Genomic DNA, 21,364 nt, shown 5'->3' on the forward strand with positions numbered 1-21,364 from the left:
TTCCAGTACGGAGCTTTACCCTGCTCTCCAGCCCCTTTGCACCCGCTGAAAGCCTGATTTTGCGAACAATTATGTCCACTCTTGACTTTACTGCTGTGAGTAGTTCTATTGATTTCAATCATGAGAGTAAAGTTAAGCATATCTCTAAGTGTTTGCAGGTCTGGGACCTTAGCTAGTGCAAAGGGGAAGTAAGGCAATGATGAATAGGGCCCATAGAAGGCCATCTAGTGAAATATTGATGTTGTATTATTTATTTAACAATGTAAGCTCTTTGAGTCAGAAGGCTAAGCTCCTTTATACGTTGTTCAGCAGATAAAGAAATGAATTGCTGTTTTATAAGAACAAGCCTATGAATAAATATGATCACATGTTGCATTCCTATAAAAGGCTTTCTCAAGTACTAGAAACTACAAGAGAACACAGATTGAGTTGTCATATCTGTGTAATACATTCCCTGTCATATTTCATTACTTCTATAATATTTTTATTATATGTTTAATTTATATGTTAAGACATTTGGCCCAATCGGCTCCTACCGCAATCAATGGCAAAGATCTCATTGATTTCAGTGGGCAAAGGATAGGCATATTGTAATACACAGCTACTGAAGAACTACTTTATATTCTCTCCGCCCCCACTCTAGGGTATTTTCCTGTTTTCACTGATCTGGTCTGTAGGAGGTAGCTGTAAGGAAGATGATCGACTAAAATTTGACAAGATTGTGCGAGAAATACTTGATGGACCAATTAGTGAGGAAACAAGAGAAAAATATAAATTGCTTAGTGGTATTGACCAACTATCTTCAAAGACCTTCACGGTTCCATTTCCTACAGAGGGAACAATTTATGACTATCGGTTTGCCAAAAAGGTGAGGATTACAAAACAAAATGGGGACACCCATTCTGAAGTAATCTTTTTTTGAAGATTACATGGTATCAGTTCTGTTGCACAGATTCTCTCATTCATTATGAATGGGTAACAATACCTCCTACCTGTGAAATTCAAAGGCAGTCCATTGTTGTTGCTCCAGGACTAAGCTCTGCTCATCAACTCAAGTCACCAGAATTTCTACTTCTGGTGGTGTAACAAGTTGGCAGTTCAGTTTGTATCAACCAGTTGGTTTTATAATTTTTTAATTTTAATTCATTTTCTTGCAGTAATAGCTTCATTTCTGTTCCTGCATCTTTGCTGCCTCTCATCAGCTGAGGAAGCACTGGAATATTGAGGCTCTAACCCTCTGATTTCTCCAATACAGTACCGCTCGAATGGGGTCTCTCTGCTCCTCATCCCAGCAGAAGAGAAGCCATGCAAACACTGAAACAAGTCCTTGAGGTGTTGTAGATAGCTTTTTGGGAACCTCAGAGGGTGAGCTATGCCTTCCTACTGCAAGCTACCGATCTTTGCTCTGCCAGGCCATGGGGCTTGTGAGGATGAACTGTGCCATGCTGCCAAAAGCCACCAACCTTTTCGAGGTCACGCTGCTTTGAGTTGGAAAGCTGTGCTAGGGACTTAACCTCCCACCCAAAACCATGACTCCACCATGGGAAGTCTCAACAAGGGCATCAGATATAGGCATTCAGAGCAAAGGTTTTTCATATACTTGGTAAGGGAACCCTTCTTGATGACAAGCAAGTGGTGGCCATGATCTAGGGCAGGGGTCAGCAACGTTTCAGAAGTGCTGTGCCGAGTCTTCATTTGTTCACTGTAATTTAAGGTTTCATGTGCCAGTTAATACATTTTAACTTTTTTAGAAGGCCTATTTCTATAAGTCTATAATAAATAACTAAACTATTGTTGTTTGTAAAGTAAATAAGGTTTTTAAAATGTTTAAGAAGCTTCATTTAAAATTAAAGTAAAATGCAGAGCCCCCGGACCAGTGGCCAGGACCTGGGCAGTGTAAGTGCCACTGAAAATCAGCTCACGTGCCGTCTTTGGCACATGTGCAATAGGTTGCCTATCCCTGATCTAGGGAGTATGATCCTTGCTTGGAGTGAGATGTCTTGGATTCTGGCTTGGTCAGATCATTGATGTGATTTGTGACCGGAGCAATTGCTTCTAAAAATAGATAGCTGTAAGAAAGCTGTGCTACACCCGTGAATAGCAATCAGTCATCCTAAACTGGTATTTTGTGCATCCAAATGTGCAGGGGAGCAGTTTTTTGGGAAACAGTAGAGAAATTAGTAGCTGAGATAGCAGGAAGCCTCAACCCTCACCATGAAAGCTAGCATAGCAATCCTTTGGTAACTACTAACTCCAAGGGTATCCAAAAAGATAGCTTTACCCTAACCCAAGGGGGAAATCTGCAGAAGCTTCCAAAGAAACCCAGATTAAGTTTTCCTTCAAACCAACAAAATCATCATTATGACAAAAAAAAAGAGCATTTGAGTCTGAGAGCTCACAGTTCCTGTACAAGACTCTTCCCTTTGCTGAATCTTCTGCATCCAGAGTCTTAAGAAAAGGTTCTTAGTTGTTACAGCAAGGCTTAGATCACAAGTTATGCATATGTATACATTCATAGATAACATGTCAGTTAGTGCCATGATCAGAGAAACATTCATAATTTTTCATTGTATAGTTCCAGAAACCTTCCAGGTAAATTCTTCCTTCCACAATTATTGGAAAATAGTTCTCCCATCATTTTGTACTGTTGACCCTTTTCTAATTGAGCAGTTTGGAATAGAAATTGGTGATAAATATTTTTGATGCAGTTTTGTGTTTACAAATAATGTACAAAGTTCTGTGTCTCTGAACCAAGTAGCAGGAAATGGCTTCTGCTCACTACACTAAGAGCACACGTTTCAGCCTACACTGTAACACAAAAAATCTTTCCCCAGGTTTCTTCCAGGATAAGCCACATATTTCAGCTGTTCCTTCATGTGTCTCTTTCAGTCTGTTTTCAGTTTCTGTGTATTCTTTCCCCACCTCAACCCTATACCCACCTGGTCTCAATACCCAGCTGAACCCTTTGCCTAACTGTTGCTAGTTTCTGGAAAGACTCTGTTAGGCTTTGTTTTAGGTGTGGCCCCTTAACCCTTTCTTACAATTGACTTAAATGATGGATGCATCAGTTTAAAGAGGTTTTAGCTCAAGCCATATTAAGGTTTCACCCAGCTCTTAAGAGTAGCAATCCTTACTACCCCTTAAGAAGGTTGTGTCATAAATAATTATTCGTGGAGTTCTGAAGATATATCTCAAGTGTATGGAATACATTTGCCAATTGTACCCTGTTCAACTGATTGTGTCCAAAATGCCAGAACCTGAGGGCCTCAAAGTTGTTGCAGACAATCTGTTAAAATCTTGCACCAGTTGGCATGGTAAGCATCTGGGAATCCTGAAGAAGGAGTTAATGCTCTCTCTATAAGTTCCCCAGTGGTACTGTGTGGAAAAGTATATGAACCTCATCTGGGAAAGGTTTGCAAAGTAGGCTCCATTTCTCTGCAGAGGCATAGTTTGATAGAAAGGTGTTGTCGTGTGGCTTCACATAAAATTCCTTAAATTGCAAATATCTTGCTCTATGTGGGGGTAATTCGTATTTCTGTCTATTATTCTACTCTGATAATAATTAAAACTCTGCTCATCCTTTTTTTGTCTATTTCTGTGATTCACTATTCAATGTTTTCCTTTAGTGATGAATGAGGAGAGAAGTTGTGCAGCAGAATGAGAAATTTCTTACCTGACAATTTTCTTTCTGTTAGCAACTTCTCTCTATTCATCTCACTCTGGTAGTCTGGTAAATGTCAGGAATATGATTTGTTAACATATTGAAATCTTTCTCTAAAGGGAGACTTGCACATAATAATTTCCTTAAGGCTAGTCAATAATTACAAATGGTTGTCATAATTACAATAATTGGTTACTGGAGTATTTCTGTACGTTTAACGAAGTCTTCTGGTGGCTTAAGATGGAGGGTGAGGCTTAGTCCTGGAGACTCCAGCCACATTGGACTCTGAGTTCCACAGAGAGGTATCACATATTAGCGATGAATTAGGAGAGAAGTTGCTAAAAGAGAGAAAATTATCAGGTAAGAAATTTATTATTATTTTTCTAGTGAGAAATTGTCCTGAAAAGTTCCAGTAATTGTTTATTTTCTTTAGGACAAAATCTTTATCTCTATGTCTTTGCTCATATAAGCAGCAGCTGGTTCTTTATATTTATTTGAAAGCACAAAACTGGTTAAGTTTAGTCCAAGTTTTGATACTAAAACAAACATGAAAATAACAACTTTTAGTAGTGATTATCCTTTAAGTGTTCATCTATAGTACAATCCACTATATTAATACAGACCTTTTTTGTTTTACTGCTTACTATTAAATGTTTGAATGTTCATATAATTTAAAACAGGGAGCAGGATTATGGGAACCCTGGGTGGAAACACTCAAATCAGCTCCTCCCATACCTCGAGATATGATGTTTAATGAAATCATTGTTCCAACTCTGGATACTATTCGATACTCTGCGTTAATGGAGTTGCTGACAGTGCATCAAAAACCTTCTATATTTGTGGGACCAACAGGAACTGGAAAGAGTATCTATATTATTGTAAGTGTTTTGTTTTTCTAAACTGAAATTATATATGTTTTAAAATGTTTATGGTGAAGACTAAACTGCCAAAATTGTAGATAAAAGCAAATCGAGAAACAAATTACTGGAAATTCAGATGTGAAATTATGGCTAATATTAGTTTTAGTTATTAATCAGGTAGATCAGAAAAGTTCATCAGTTTTTATTAAGTTCAAGTAACAGTACTGTGTTCATCCTGTGTAACTGTGAGGGGAAAAAGAAAATCGTTTGCTCCTGATACATGATACACATCTTGGCCTTCGCTGCTTTTAAAGTTTGGTATTCACCTGTAATGGCAGTGAGATAAATAATAAAGATGTGGTGTGAATCCAGTATATAGAAATATAATTTAAGTTGAAATATACTAGTATGTTATGAAAAATATTTCTGAGCAAAAAAATTCAGCCTTGGTGTTCTGCTAAAACACCACTTAGACTCTGATTCAGAAAATCATCCCTATACAGCAAAGAATGTAAGCACGTGTGTAACTTTAAGCATGTTTTAAGTCCTGTCAACTTTAAAGTTAAGCACATACTTAAGTGCTTTGCTGAATTGAGGCCTTAAGCTCTGGTGTTATGATTTATTGGCATCACCAGAACATGCTGATAAAACTTAGTTTGTATTATTGCTTCTATTGTATTATTCCATTATAACTTTCCTTTTATTATTGTGATCACAAGATTCTTTAAAATTCCAGTGTATCATTGGTGCAACTGTGTAGACTTTACTAATTCACCAAGTAAAGTGAGTGTGCACAGTAGACAGCAAATTCCATCTGACATGATTTTGGGGCATTTAGGCTCACTTGAGGGACCCAATGAGAACTTGACTGACAAAAACAGTTTATAATGATTTGTTCCTTGTCAAAATAATCCTATGGATTATTTTTAGTAAATTATATAGTGCTTGATTATATCTCAGATTTCTTGACAAGTCTGTTTTCTGTTTATTGGAAGTTTACAAGGTGATAAAACAGTATCTCTTTGTCTATCAGGACTTCGTTTATCAAAAATTTTATGTAGCTGAGAGGCAAAATAATGATACACACACTGATTCTGTAATTAAATGCTTAAATAGAGAATAAACGTGGTTTCAAGAAAAAAATGTAAGGTCTTAAAGTTGAACTGGTATAGTATATTCACCTTTGAAGAATCTATCAGTGTTTACTGTGGAAAATATCTACTACAATATGTATCATAATTTGTTTGGTATAGAGACAAATTTTGTTTTAAACGAATTATCAGAATGCTTTACATTACTCTAAAAGTTGTTATGATTGCTTTGGCTAAATATAAAAATAGAATTATTTTCACTATAGTGTTGCTTACCTTTAGGAGTGCAAGTACTAAGCAAAAATATCAAAGGATTACTTTTTCCCCAGCAAAGCTCCTTTGAGTTAAATTCAATTATCCACGTCTGAGAAGTTCGAGAGAGACAAGATGGGTGAAGTGTAATATCTTTTATTGGACCAACTTTTGTTGATGGAAGAGACAGCCTTGCCTCTCTCACCAACAGAAGTTGGTCCAGTAATACATATTACCTCACCCATCTTCTCTCTCTAATATCCTGGGACCAACATAGCTACAACTACATTGCATGAAGTTATAGATTCATTATCTAGGACATGTATCTTTCTGATCCCAATCAAACCTCTATTAAAATTCTCTGAAGATTTATTGTTAACCTACAAACATTTCTCTCTCTCTCTCTCTCGTCTGCTCCCCCCCACCATAATTAAAGTGTTATTAATGCAATTAATCATTGTGCTAATGCTATCTGTGATTAGATGAACTGGAGTTATTCAGGAAAGAGGCTTTTTTCATTAGTACTAATTCTGATTTTTATAAACTCACTATTCATTAACAACATTGGAAAACTAAAATTGCAATTTAGGAATATAGCGGGCTTTGTTTAATTTAACTTTTATATTGTCATATTGATGAAATATTAGGAAAGTGTAACTGAATAATCAATTAAAATCTCTGTAATATGGTTGCTGAAATTTTCTTAATGGTGAAAATGGAAGTATAATATTGTTGTCTAGTGCTGACTTGTACAATTCAGGCTTTTCCAAACAAATTATGCTAATATATCTCATTCCTGACCTGCATTTATTATGATGGACCTTCACTGGGTAGAAAATGATAATCCTGCCAATTTACTGAGCTTTCAAACGGTAAAATTCACTTCATTTTGGGGAGCTATGTTTAATGTTCTCTACTCCACTTAAACCTCTTGAAACCCTTCCTCTCATGGTAAGAATGCATTGGTAAAATAGACAGGAAAGGACTTTTTCCCCCCCTGTGCTCTGTAGAGATGGGATTCTGCACTGGTCCCAGAATAAGTACCAAAGGGGCCATTAGAGTGGGCTGGGAGAGGAGCTATTGGATGAATGCTTATTCAGATTCAGTAGTCGCAAACCTCTGAATTGGTGGCCATTGTCCCATCCCATAGGGCATAATAGCAGCAACAGATGTCCAATGATACAGCCCCTTGGTCCTGTCCATGAATTATGGGGAGATATATTCTGTCCTGGAATTACCTGGGGTGAAAGTCAATCTAAAGGACTATGATGATATTGTGAAAATAATGTTACAGGTATACAAATCAGTACTAGAACTTAAGCATTCCGAGGGGAGGAACAGCCACAATTTTAACAAGCTATGCCACATAGCTACATTTGACAAATTCATATTTGATTACTATATTTAGGATCTATTTAGCCACATTGCTAATTAATTCAAAAGTAATCTGTTGTATTTGCACACATTACACTAAAATTGGAGCAGTAGTATTTGATACTATGTTTCACATTTCATAGCTATTTTGAAAGAACACAAAAGCAAAAGTATGATATGTGTAATTAAGAACATTCAGCTAGATTATTAATTTAAAATACAAGTCTGTTGTCTACTCTAATCTTTTACAGCCTGATAAAGGAAAAATTTTTGAAATATTATATGCTTGCAGAAAATTTGTGATGTGATGCTAAAAGAGCAGATTGTGGGGCTGCAGCATTGTACCTCAACAGCCTCCAATTTGAGCCTATAGGATAAAATAGTGGTTACTGGAGATTAGGGGAATCCCCTTTCCAAGTTATGAACAACTCACTTAGGAATCCCCAGAAATTAAATGTTATTTGACAAAATCATGGTAGGAGTGGCAGCAGATAATGCAGGGATACATAAATTCTGTCTTTTAAACCTCCAAACCCCCAAAGGAGTTAATTAAAACATAGCAAAACCGTCCTTTTTCCCATGTTCCCAACAAAGATGTCATAACTTATTTCTGTGATTTTTACACAGTAACAAACACTACCAGTACAAATTTATTCTGTTTGTTCTTTTGTCTACATTGAGGGTGTTCATACAGATATTGGTGATGATAATAGCCAAGTTGAGGGCTGATGGCATTCACCTTTATCCATTCCTATACCTCAGGAATTTAGGGATGCATCTGCTGACCATTAACTAAGGTTCAGTAACACAGATACATCACAAACTTGAAATATTGCTTATATGGGGAAGTAGAATAAACACTCTCCAAAGCCAAGTCCTTCTTTCCCATGAGAAAAGCTTGAACTTCAAAGTCAGGTCTGGAGAAACAGAACTTCCTCAGTTCACTATTACATTTATCTATTCTGCATTGTGATTACATCTTGTGAAAGAATACATAGAAGCAGATGCAAATACTTATGAAGTCCTTCACTACAATTAACAAACAGAAACAAGTACACACACCAATGGGACTGGAGGAATTTTGACAAAAAGGAAATGCAAGGTGTTCACGATAGATAGTTCACATAAGTATATTGGAGCCTACCTGAATCACCTAATCAATCAAGAAAACTGCTCAAAACATGAAGAGAAGGATCACATTTCCTTGAGCTAAAGGCAACAAAAAAAAAAGCACTTCTAGCATTCATGGAACGTTCAGAAGGAGGAAACCACGTTGTCTAATAAGACACCACTTCAGCAGTTGCGTACCAACATAAACGGGAAGGAGAAAGGATCCAGTCACTGAAATAAAAAAGTAATAGGTGAAATCATGCAAAGCAAATCTAGATTCCCAAAGGACTCTTTACAGGAATCAAAAATGGAAAAATGGACTGGCTACGCAAAGAGAAAGCAAACCTTCCAGGCAGGTTCCTTCAAATATCAAACAGTTGGAAGTCCTTTGGCTGGATCTGCTCACTACAAGGGAAAACAGCTCTACATTTCAAGAGAAAGAGAATTTGGAAGCAAAAGAAATACATGTATTGTTACACAAGTGCCCCAAACTCATGATATGTGTCTTCCCAAATCAGAAAATGAAGAAGAAACTAACCAAAAGAGTAATGGTCACTGTAAGGATGCCAAGATGACCATAGTTCTTGGATCTAGTGGAAATATCAGCAATTTCCATTATTATTGGTTAAACAAGATCTTCTCAGCCAAGGACTTCATTCATGTTCAGAATTTTTAAACTTGATAACCTGTCTTTTGAAAGGGAAATGTCTGCCAACAAGAGATTTTCATCCAGCTCCACTGACTTTATTTTTTAAAACCTCTTTCTATTCAGCAAATATATTCCAGCATCTGAACCAGACTTTCTTTCTGATATAAGTATAGAAGGCAGTAGTTCCAGCAGCTCTGGAATACTTACTAGAATTTACATGGCATAGACTGGGACCTCAAAACAGATATACACACTCACTCACTTACTCTGTATGAGGAGGCAAGCACTCAACATTTTCAAAATGTCCCATGGAGTGTATGGCTTAGGATACAGTTTTCAATTACATGATCTATATTTTTCCCACAGAACCCCAGCCTCACTCAGTACACAGGATGGACCTGCTCAGGGATGAATCACAGATGTATAGTGAAGAAGATTATCAATAGGATCCCTGCCTCATTTGTTGCAGCAGTTGGAATGTGTAGTGAACGAGGCAGGGGATTGCAAGAAAATAAAGGACAGTGTCACAGTTAATGCAGTTGAGTACTTCCCTGGAGAGTTAGATTCTATCCCTGTCTCTGCCAAAGAGTTCCTGTGTAATGCTACACAAGTCACTTAAACCAAACTTTTCACGGGTGGTCACTAACCAACTAGTATTTCTCATTTTCTTGCTGCCTGACTCGAGACCCTGGGGTCTGACTTTCAGAAGTGCTGAGTGCTCACAGCTGCTACTGAAGTCAATAAGAGCTGCGTTTTGAACATATAAAAAGCTATATGATGCTAAGGACTCTGAAAATCAGGTCCTCAGTGTCTCAAATTGGGCACCCAAAATTTGTGGATGTTTTGGACCTCAGTCTTTCTGTACCTCAATTCCCTCTCTGTAGAATGGGATACTACTGCCCCTCACCTCACAGGGGAGTTGTGAAGATAAATTAATTAATGTTTCTGAAGTACTCAGGTATATAGTGATAAATGTCATAGAAAAGCCCATGAGAAAATTAATAACTGTCTTCAGAGCAGGGTTAGAATAATGTGCAGTAAATAAGGAATATAACATAAGAATGGCTCTACTGAGTCAGACCAAAGGTCAGTCTAGCCCAGTATCCTGTCTTCCAGCAGTGGCCAGTGCCAGGTGCCCAGAGGGAATGAACAGAACAGGTAATCATCAACTGATCCATCCCCTGTCACTCATTTCCAGTTTCTGGCAGAGGAATCGCTCAGCACACTGAAATGAAGATAAAACGTTTAATAGCTATTCATTACATGGTCACTGTCCATCCTGTGCACTGAATAAGGCAGGGACTTTTAGTTTTGAGTACATAACTGCCTATCACATGAAATTAGACACATAAATAATAGAAACACATTTATTTAAAATAAGTTCCAATGCCCATTCCCCTACCAGTTTCTTTGAGATATCTTCAAGGTCCTTTATGTCCTTCCAAGCTGACAACCTCTACTTGTAATGTGAGTATCTGTTTTAATATTTAAGAACAAAGTGAATACTTGTGATGTTAATTACAGTAGTATTTAGTCTGTGATTAAAAATATTCACGGGTTATTAGTTTTATGATGGAATGAAACAGTATTTAGGAAGTCTTAGTTTTATGGTCTTTAAATTTTATATCTTTCCTCCTTCTCCCTCCATCCCCCCTCAGCATGATAAAATTCACTAAATGATAAAAGATCCTGCCTCAAGATTAATGGCCTAGTTTTGTTTTGTAATAACTTTACTGAAGAACTTTTGTGAAAATGAAGGAAGACTGTGGCTACATCTACCCTACAGCTAGAATCCACCTGCAGTTGATTTAGTGGGTCTAGTGAAGACCCACCAAATCGACAGCAGATCGCTCTCGAATTGACCCCTGTACTGTATCCCTGACAAGAAGAGTAAGGTAAGTTTATGGGAGAGTTTCTCACATTGACCCCCCCCATGGTAACTTGACCTAATGTACATTGCGTAGTGTAGGTCAACTTACTGTGGCAGTGTATATGTAAGATAAGAGTGGAAGGAAACCTGGGTACACCACTGTTTTCTTGAAATGTACATAGCAATATTTTCTACAGAAATTCTTCATCATTATCATCATCATCATCAAATGTGCATAGTCTACCCAGGACCATTGTGCCAGTCAGAGTGTCCACAGTTAAAGGCACCATACCAGGCACTGCAGAGTGAATGTCTGAGATCTGGCTCAGTCCTGCAAATCTCTGGGGCAGCCCCATGGTGATGCCAGGGAGGGTCAAGGTGTGCACCCCTTCACTTGTCAATGAGAGTCTAAAAGCGCAGTGTGCTGGGGTGTTTTTGTCTACCCTGGCAACGTGGCCAAAAAGCATGCAACACCACTTTTGAATGTATTGGGCTATTGGAGGAAGGCCATGTCTCTGCGAGATTATGGAATTTCAGACGAAGTTGAACCACTTTGAGCTCAGGATTTAGTGCTGACAGTGCATATGGAATGCTTCTAGCCTCTCCAAATCTGCCTCTAAGAGGATCCAGGTTTCTGACTCAAATGACAATAGAAGCAATACACAGGTTTGATAGATCCTTAACTGTGTCTCAGTACATTTTTGCATCCATAGGAGAGACATGGACTTCACGAGGAGGTGATACTTAATTGTCATAGGACATCTTATTTGCTGCAGTAGTTTGAACAATGCTTGCAACTGAGGTAGACAGATGCCTCAACATTCTCCTTGGTGCTTAATCTCTTCTGCACCAAGGTTTCTGGTGGCCCATCTCTGCAGTTCTGGACCTTGATCTTCAACCCTGTAGTATGGGCAGTGTTTTGGAAACCTTGAAGCACAGTGCTAAAATTCTCTAGCTTTTCCACAATCAAGGCAATGTTGTTGGCATAGCCTTGGTCAGTGAACACTTCTTGATGAAGCTTGATTCCGATGTGTGGAGTGGCAAGCCCTAATATCCAGTCAATAGCTCAACAGGATAGTAATACATTCTGCCACACACCTGAGGTTGTATAGAAATGCAGCAAAAGCCATGAACCAGTGCACATTCTTGCACTGGTACCAGTGTGAAGATAGTGCACCAGATTTAGCAGAACATTTGGGACACCAAATCCTTTCAGTGACAGCCAAAGTGTTGACCTGTAAGCTGAATAAAAAGTTGCTTTGATGTTTGTATATGCCATGTGAAACAGGCAATTAAATTCTCAATGCAGCTCAGCCAGAAACCAGGGGGTAAGGACAGTGTTCTCTGTTGACCACCTAGGAATGAAACCTGATTGCTATGGACAGTGATATCTGTTAAGTGATGTCCTACCAAGCAGAACAGTAAAGAAAACCTTTCTGGGGACCGGTAGCAACGAGATTGGCCTGTAGTTGCCAAACCTGATGTCAGATCTTTAACCTTTGTATTATGATACCATGTTTCCATTCTGCTAGTACTATGCCTGATGCTCATACTTTTGAAAACATTTGATTCAGGCCAGTGCTCACTGATTCCAAGGAACCTTTGAACTGTTCATGTAGAATACCATCAGTTCCAGCAGCACATCCATTCCATAACTTTTGTAAGACCTTTCGTATTGCCTCGAGCGATGGAGGCTCTGTTTTTGTCCCTGGGTCTTTAGCCATACAGTTTGCCAGATCACATTGCTCTGGGCAGTCATCAGCAGGTGCATGGTTCTGCACGTGTTCATAATGTGTTTTCCATCTTCCCAGGACTTTGTCCATTGATGAGCAGGAAGAGCCATTTGGTTTAATCTTGAGACTATTAGAAGGCTGTTTGTGGCTGTCAACCACACACGAGATAGCCCTGTAGATAAGATGCAGAATATTGTGCTTTGGCACATCCTCTGCTTTATTGGTCAAGGAACTGATGTAGACTTCACAGTCACATTTTGATATGGCCTGAAAAATCCCTTTCAGTCACTTACATTCTGGGACATCTCCCTGCTTAGGTGTTCTGAATTTTTTGCTAATATATCAAAGGCCTCTTCAGAAAGCCAAGGTTTCTGCACAACTCTCTGAAGCTGATTGTTTCAGTGGTGGCATATGATATAGCATTACATGCCAACTCCAGGCAATCTCCATGTCATCCAAGAGGGCACTGAGATTACATATGTGATCTTTGATGACCTGTGTATATTTTATGGCTTCAACAGGGGGCTTGGAAAGATGGTGGCGATTACTATGTGTGGACATCTGGTTTGTGAGGAGTTGGATAATGCAATGAGAGCTCAGAAGTAATTAGTCAATGGTCTGAGTTTGCTGGTGAGAATTCACTATGTGGTCAGTTTCTTTCATGGATGTCCATTGTTTGAAATCCAGGTTCAGCAATGGTTATTGAGGTGCCTAAACCAGGAGCCTATGATGGAGAATCTCTCAACAGCACACAGTGCCAGAAACTGAATGGTGTGAACATTTGGGGAATCCAAACCATAGTGACCTTTCATGATTTCACACCCCTTTCAACCACAACCAGTTACACCATTGAAATTTCTGAGCACTAACAGTTATGTGATGGAATTTGATTTTTGCTGCTAGCTGGTGGTAGAATGCATACTTTTCCACAGGTGATGCATCTTCTGTTGGCCACCGCAACAAATGGCACTGTTAAAACTGAGCATGAAGTAAGCATGAGAAGATGTGGTTCTGTGTGATTAAGTTCTGTGCAAGAGGTCGACTGATAACTGCCACACCTTGACTACTATCTGGACTACTGGAGCGGAGGAAGGTTGCTGCTTCCACAGTGACTTGATCACTTTATGGCAAGTGAGCTAAGATGCCTGTGATTATGATCTTCTAGCAAGTGAGTTCTTTGACAAGGGCTGTCCAGCACTCAGTACCATTTAGTGTTAACATGTTCCATGTGGAGACATGAAATAAGCTAATTGGGGTTTGGGTCTTGCCCACTATATGCATGTGAAACATGCCCCTTCTTCTGGATCTGGCAATAACAGGGGCTTTAACTCTGGTGCTGTCATGACTGGCTGCCCATTTGTTTTGCTTTCCCTATTTGGGTCTTGGGAAACCTAGAGGAGTTTTTCAGAGGGGTAACTATCCCTCTTCTCAGGAATTCTTCTGCCAAATGCCGTTGGTTCCTGACGGTGTGAATGACCATTTGGAAGATCTAGTTCATTTTTTGCCTTGTACAATCCATGCACCGACAGTTATATCCCATCCACCTTCATCATCATTGGTAAATTTTGCCCTTATCTGCTGGGTCTGTCATTGGCCTTCCCTCATTACCCTGAGGCCTTTGTGTGCTCAGTTGAAGCTGAGGCTCGTGTGGGCAGGGATGACTACACTTTGAAGTAGAGCAGGTAATGCTGCTACTACCTACTGCAGAAATACAAAGAAGTTAAATCATAGAATCTCTCTCTCTCTCTCTCTCTCTAATGCAGTATGTGACAAGCTTCTATCTGATAAAGATAGTCTTTAGTTCTGTATCCACAGACTGATAGGTATGCCCTCCTCCTTTGGGAATTTTGAAATGATCAAAAGAAAAAAGAAAATATGGTTCTTACCCTGCATGAAGCTTATCATCTGCTCAGTCACAATACTCTGTAGTTTCCTTGAGTTGTGATAACTGTTTTCTCTGTTATCTTTTATCTTTGTCTTTATAGAAGTTCAGATTTTTCCATCCAGAGTAGAGATTAAATATTCTTTTTGTTGAGTTTATTATGATTTAGATCTAAAAGGTATAATCTGACAAGTCTAATAGCTGTTAGCAGAGATTAAAACAGACATTTGAAGCTGTATAAAACCAAAAAAAATGGTTGGGCTCTTTCAAAAAAATTATATTTCTCATTGCAAACACGTACATTTTTGTTTTTTTGCATTATTTGACTACAAAGGGCCAGATTATATCCTTTTATATTCCCATGGAGGCATTGAAAGGAGTAAAAAAATCCGCTCCTTTGAACCACATTTGTCAAAGGAAAGAGATTGTGCAAACACAACATTATCCTTTCCTTCTTTTGACTCTGTAAAAGGCCCCTATGCACAATCTTTGTGTGGCTTTGCAGTTTTGACAGAAGCATGGCTGCTTGAGAAGGTGGAACCCTAGGACAACTTTTCACCATGGTTTCATTCTCCCTCTGCCCCCCCCCCACCCTGGGATTTCCCTGGATAAAATGAGGCTTGCCCTGTCAAAAGGATAATATTCTGGTTAAAGAATCTAGGTTCTCTTATTATTTGATACATATTCTGATGCATTCAGAATACCATGTTAGAATGGGTTTGTGATGCAGAAGAAGGTGAGGAATAAATGTAAACATGACTAATGAAGGAGCCATTCCACCAGGGAAGGCATGGAAGTAGTACTTTCTCATTAGAGTTATAGCTTTCTGTGGAAGCCACCCACTACCTGCCTGTTTCATACAGGAGCATATCCTTTTCAGGAGGAAACTATGAAAGTGAAAACTCATGATGCTTCCCGCTCTTTTTCTATGAGAAAGCATGATTTGGCCCTAAACAAAGTAGGTTGTTTTGTAAGTAAATTTGGTTTGTCTGTAATTGAAGGAATACGTCTGATTTATGCAACCCTCAAAATTCTTATTCAATATAGAAAGGTAAAGTCTGACTTTCTAGTTTTCATGCATTTTCATTCTAATAATAATATATTTTAAAATTGGAAATTAAGATGGTCTAACGACAGTAGTTACAGAGATTCTCATTTGTAATGTATTTCTTGACAAATTTGTTTTAGCATGAGTAGAGATTGTTTTAGAATAAGATGATATAGTTTCTCATCGATTCATTCATTTTTTCAATAATTGTAGTCCTCACACACTATTCCTTTTTTAAAATATATATATTATGGCTGTCAAACAATTAAAAAAAATTAACCATGCAATTAATCGCACTGTTAAACAATAATAGAATACAATTTATTTAAATATTTTTAAATGTTTTCTACATTTTCAAATATATTGATTTCAGTTGCAACACAGAATACAAAATGTACAGTGCTCATTTTATATTTATTTTTTATTACAAATATTTTCACTGTAAAAAACAAGAAATAGTATTTTTCAGTTCACCTAATACAAATACTGTAGTGCAATCTCTTTATCATAAAAGTTGAACTTACAAATGTAGAATTATGTAAAAAAAACTGCATTCAAAAATAAAACAATGTAAAACTTTAGTGCCTACAAGTCCAATCAGTCCTACTTCTAGTTCAGCCAGTCGCTGAGACAAACAACTTTGTTCATAGAATCTCAGGGTTGGAAGGGACGTCAGGAGGTCATCTAGTCCATAGCGTTGGCTTTTCTGGATGAATATATCACAATACTATTAATGCCAACAGTAAAACCATACATTTAGATATGCTTGCTTTTCTCACATTAAGGTGTTGGTTCTTCAAATGGAACTGCAAGCACACATCTTTATGCATGTATAGAGTTACTTTGAAGCCAAAGAGACCTCATGCAGGCATAAAGGTCCACACTTGTGGATTCTTTTACAGAATTAGTGCCTAGGTTTCTACAAGCAATTCTTGATCAAATCATACCTAGTTAGATTATGAAATATTGTGTTTGGAAAGAGAGGATCATGTACTGAATTTGTGTGATGTACTGCAAGTATATAGACAATCTGAGAAAATGTGAAATGTATATGATGAGATCTAGGTGTTTTTTTTCCCTTTAACAAATTGGGTCCTAACACTTTGAATTATCCAGAGAATGTTGGTCAATCTCTGGAATAAAAAATTAAAGAGATCTGAATGTTAATGATCAGGGATCAGTTATCATCCCATCATTTTTAAGTAGTGACTTGTGAAGTTGTTGTGAAAACTGTCCCATATAGATGTTTGACAATAAATTTTAGTCTTGTGCCTTTTGGTGAAGTACTGGAAAATTTGTCAGATTTATGTACCTATGTGGTTTAATGTTTTCCTCTTCACCATCCTTTCAGCATTTTCTTTTAAATAACTTGAATAAAGAAGTCTACAAACCACTCCTCATTAATTTCTCAGCACAAACTACAGCAGCTCAGACTCAGAATATTATCATGTCAAAGCTGGATAAAAGGAGGAAGGGAGTTTTTGGGCCTCCTCTTGGGAAGCGAATGGTAACTGAAATCTATTTTTTTTACCAAAATAAATATTTAAATGCATTATTTCTCAAGTAAAATTAAGCAGGAATAATTGACATAGTGTAATTCTAGAGTGACAGAGTTCTAATTCTCCTGATTTAGACTTTTGTGCTTCCTATTCTGTTTATGTAAATGTAAGGGAGTCTATGTCCTCAGATCCGAACTGAGGGAGAGAGGTACTTACTTTCTTCCACCTATCCTGAGACTTTCTCACAATGTTCCAGCTTCTTGAAGGGATGGCGGGGAGAGGGGAGGATAAGGGCAGCAGGTGAGTGATATATATCTTGGCTGTTTTCTGTCCCATATCCACAGGAGTAGCCAGTGCAAATAATTGCAAACTGAATCCATGGTACCCAGAATTGTTTCCCCCTCCACACTGTGTAACTTCACCTTCAAAGGCATATTCTAGAGTCATCCACGTTCAGGTCAGCTGCTGGCACCATAACTCCTGCAGGAGCTGTGATGTCCAGGGTTTGTAGGGATCTGGCAGCAAGATCCAGGCCAGAATCTTCTTTGCTGATGCCCCTGAGTTCTGGTGGATCCTTCAAGATCCATGTGGATCTCAGAGTTTCCACAGGTTTACGGAGCATATTAAAAAGAAATTTAGAAAAGAAAATTTCCTTCATATTTTCATTTTCAGGTTGTATTTGTAGATGATGTAAATATGCCAGCACGAGAAGTCTATGGTGCTCAGCCTCCAGTTGAGTTACTTCGCCAGTGGTTAGATCACTGGAATTGGTATGACCTTAAAGACTGCTCTGTGATTAAACTTGTGGACATTCAAATTATGTGTGCAATGGGACCAGCAGGTAAGATATGTGCATCATATGTTCTTTTACACATGAATAAAATTCTAAGTACCTATGAGAAAATGTGTTACTTTTTGAATGCTGGTCCATATGTTTGTTCCACTGTGTAGATGCCTGAGACTGGAGAATTCTTGCAAGTAGTGTTCATTGGTTCTTGCCTACACCCTAGCTGTCCTCTTGCTCTGCACCAAGAGTATAAGGGGTGGGGCGGACTGACCCCCTCTCTAGTTCTTTCTTACTGCCGCGTGATCTGAGTCAGAATCCTCCACTGTCCAGAACTTCTCCTTTCTCTTTATCCTGTAAATATATTCAAAGTTATTTTATTCCTAGTTTGCTGTTAGTGTTCTACTAGATAGTTATACTTGGCTAGTGTTAAAATCCCCACCCTGCGGAACACTCCTGCTCAGTGTGGGACTTGGATTATATCCAGGATTCTGGACTTCAAAAATGTGTTTCTTGGCCCTGCTTTTCAGTCAGTTACAGCGTTTACTGCACTGGACAGCACATATCTCTGCCAAGTGCAGTATCTGCTGCTTCTTCCCTGGCTGAACATGGCAGGTGCGAGAGCTCCAACTTCAAAAACACCTTCAATGAGACCTCAGTCAGATCTAGGTCAGGGAGACACTGCCCCCATACATCATCCAAAATCAGCCAAGAGTGCATCCCCCAATTCTGTGTCTAAATCCAGAGAGAAGATGGGGAGAGGAAAGGACCCACCTCACAAGAGTAAAGGGTGTGCTCACAAACACAAAAGTGAATCTCTGAGAGACCCATCCCAACCCCGTTTGTTTGGTAAACCTTCACATTCAAGCCTTAAGGATTTATGTTCTCCTAAGCCTCATAGGCATAGTCAAAAGGGATCTCAAATTATCAGGCCCTTCTATCCAAACATAATTTTCTGGACCACTTTAAGTTCCTAGACTTTAAGAACAAACTGCCTCAGGAAGACAGGGCTAATTTCCTGCTGTGCAAGGTCATGCTGTGTGGAGGATGCCATTGTGTTCTGGCATGCAGAGATTAGCACGTATATACTGGAAATTAGTAATTGAAATTAGCACATGCAGAAATAAACGAGTATATCCTGGGAAACTCATAGAACAGATTCTAAATTTGTCTTACTAATTTCAAGCACACCATGCTCTATAATTTATGTAGTAGATTTTATTTTATTGTACTGAAATTCTATCCCAGTCAGAGTATTACCAGGTTTAGGGGCTAGATGGTGACCCTGAAACAGTACTTGTCCCTAGGAAGGAGTACTGCGGAAAGGGATTTGGGGGTCATAGTGGATCACAAACTTAAATATGAGTCAACGGTGTAACACTGTTGCAAAAAAATAAAACATCATTCTGGGATGCATTAGCAGGAGTGTTGTAAGCAAGACATGAGAAGTAATTCTTCCGTTCTACTCTGCGCTGATTAGACCTCAACTGGAGTATTGTGTCCCATTCTGGGCACCACATTTCAGGGAAGATAGAGACAAATTGGAGAAAGTCCAGAGAAGAGCAACAAAAATGATTAAAGATCTTTAAAACATGGCTTATGAGGGGAGATTGAAAAAACTGGGTTTGTTCAGTCTGGAGAAGAGAAGACTGAGGCGGGACATGATAACAGTTTTCAAGTGCATAAAAGATTGTTACAAGGAGGAAGGAGAAAAATTGTTATCTTTAATCTCTGAATATAGGACAAGAAACAATGGGCTTAAATTGCAGCCAGGGCGGTTTAGGTTGGACATTATGAAATATTTCCTGTCAGGGTATAATAAACAAGGGAGGTGGTAGAATCTCTGTCATTGGAGATTTTTAAGAGAAGGTTAGACAAACACCTGTCGGGGTGGTCTAGATCAGGGTGAGGAGACTTTTTTATATCAGGGGCCATTGACCCACAGAAATAATCTATTGTGGGCCACACACAGCCCCGTAGGGGGTGCAGCTTTCGCTGGGCTCCGGGGAGGGGCCAGAAATGAGAGGTTCAGGGTGCGGGAACAGACTCTGGGCTGGAGCAGGGAGTTGGGGTGCAGGAAGGGGTGCAGGCTCTGGGAGGGAGTTTGAGTATACGAGGGGGCTCAGGGATGGAAGTTGGGTTGTGGTTAGGGTGCAGGGTCTGGAAGGGAGTTTGGGTGAGGGAGAGGGCTCAGAGCTGGAGTTTGGGGTGCAGGTAGGGATGTGGGGTCTGGGAGGGAGTTAAGGTGCGGCAGGGGGTTTGAGGTGCGGGCTCTGGCCAGGTGACGCTTACCTAAGGCGACTCCCAGTTGCTGGTGCAGCGGGGCTAAGGCAGGTTCCCTGCCTGCCCTGGTTCTGCACTGCTCCCAGAAGTGGTCTACGTGTCCATCCACTGGGTGGAAGGGTGGCCCAGGGGCTCTGCACAGTGCGTGGTGCCCATGCCTGGAAGCGCCACCCCTGCAGGTCCCATTGGAAGCTGCGGAGCCCATGCTGGGGGCGAGGACAGCACCCGGAGCTTCCCTGATCACCCCTCTGCCCGCGAGCTGGGGGAGGGGGAAACCAAGACTCAGGGCTTCCAGCCCGCGGCGCAGAGACTTGCTGTGGGCAAGATTAAATTAAGCAGCAGGCTGGATTTGGCCTGCGAGCCAGAGGTTCCCCACCCTGGATCTAGATAATATTTAGTCCTGCCTTGGGACCCTTCCAGTCCTATACTTCTATAATTCTATAAGAAACGCCTTTTAAAGTAGTTTAAAACTTACTTAGAACAGGACAGGTTTAGCCACTTCAATATGCATTTTATAGACTATTCTCACTTTCAGAAAGCCAGATTCTGATGCCCTCATTCAGGTTGCATAGTACCTTATTCTATTATTAGTCTCATTGTGGTCATTGGGACTGTTCTTGGAGTTGAGATACTTTTTAATGTGAATCAGGCTGGTAGAAACTGACCCAAGATGATTAGTAGAAAAGTGTTAAAACATTTATAGTTTAATACTAGTTTCATCATTTTATTTTCAGTATTTGTGCTTTCTCATTTTAGGTGGTGGCCGAAACCCAATAACTCCTCGATACTTGCGACATTTCAATACAGTTACTATTAATGAGTTTGATGATGATTCCATGTATACGATTTTCTCTAGAATTTTAGACTGGCATCTCTCTACTTGGTAAGTAACTTTTGTATATTGCAAATGGCTAAAGTAAATATTTAAACTGTCTTTGGGAAGTCTACTAAAATACTTTTGTAGGACCCTGTTCTTGAGCAGAATTGAGCATCTGTGAGTCCCATCGATTTGACGGGTTTTCAATATTTCTTGGAACAAGGCCTCTTATTAGGAAACTCCTTTGGAAAATAGTTCTTTTTCATAAACCTAACAGACGTTTTGGAGCATGAGCTTTTGTGGGTGAATACCCACTTCGTCAGATGCATGTAGTGGAAATTTCCAGGGGCAGGTATATATATATGCTAGCAAGCAAGCTAGAGATAACGAGGTTAGTTCAATCAGGGAGGATGAGGCCCTGTTCTAGCAGCTGAGGTGTGAAAACCAAGAG

The 21,364-nt window shown here is 39.3% G+C and overlaps 1 protein-coding gene across 1 annotated transcript in view; it reads left to right on the forward strand.

Annotated features, from left to right (window-relative positions):
* The window catches only part of DNAH7 (dynein axonemal heavy chain 7), a 264,651-nt gene that overhangs the window by 143,778 nt on the left and 99,509 nt on the right, over window positions 1–21,364 (forward strand). Inside the window, exons 33-37 of the mRNA XM_032803624.2 lie at window positions 644–868; window positions 4,342–4,539; window positions 16,882–17,037; window positions 17,702–17,870; window positions 20,853–20,979. Coding sequence (XP_032659515.1) covers window positions 644–868; window positions 4,342–4,539; window positions 16,882–17,037; window positions 17,702–17,870; window positions 20,853–20,979 — 875 coding nt within the window. The remainder of the gene's footprint in view (window positions 1–643; window positions 869–4,341; window positions 4,540–16,881; window positions 17,038–17,701; window positions 17,871–20,852; window positions 20,980–21,364) is intronic.

This window comes from Chelonoidis abingdonii, chromosome 10, assembly GCF_003597395.2.
Source record: "Chelonoidis abingdonii isolate Lonesome George chromosome 10, CheloAbing_2.0, whole genome shotgun sequence".
In the NCBI taxonomy this organism is placed as follows: domain Eukaryota; kingdom Metazoa; phylum Chordata; order Testudines; family Testudinidae; genus Chelonoidis; species Chelonoidis abingdonii.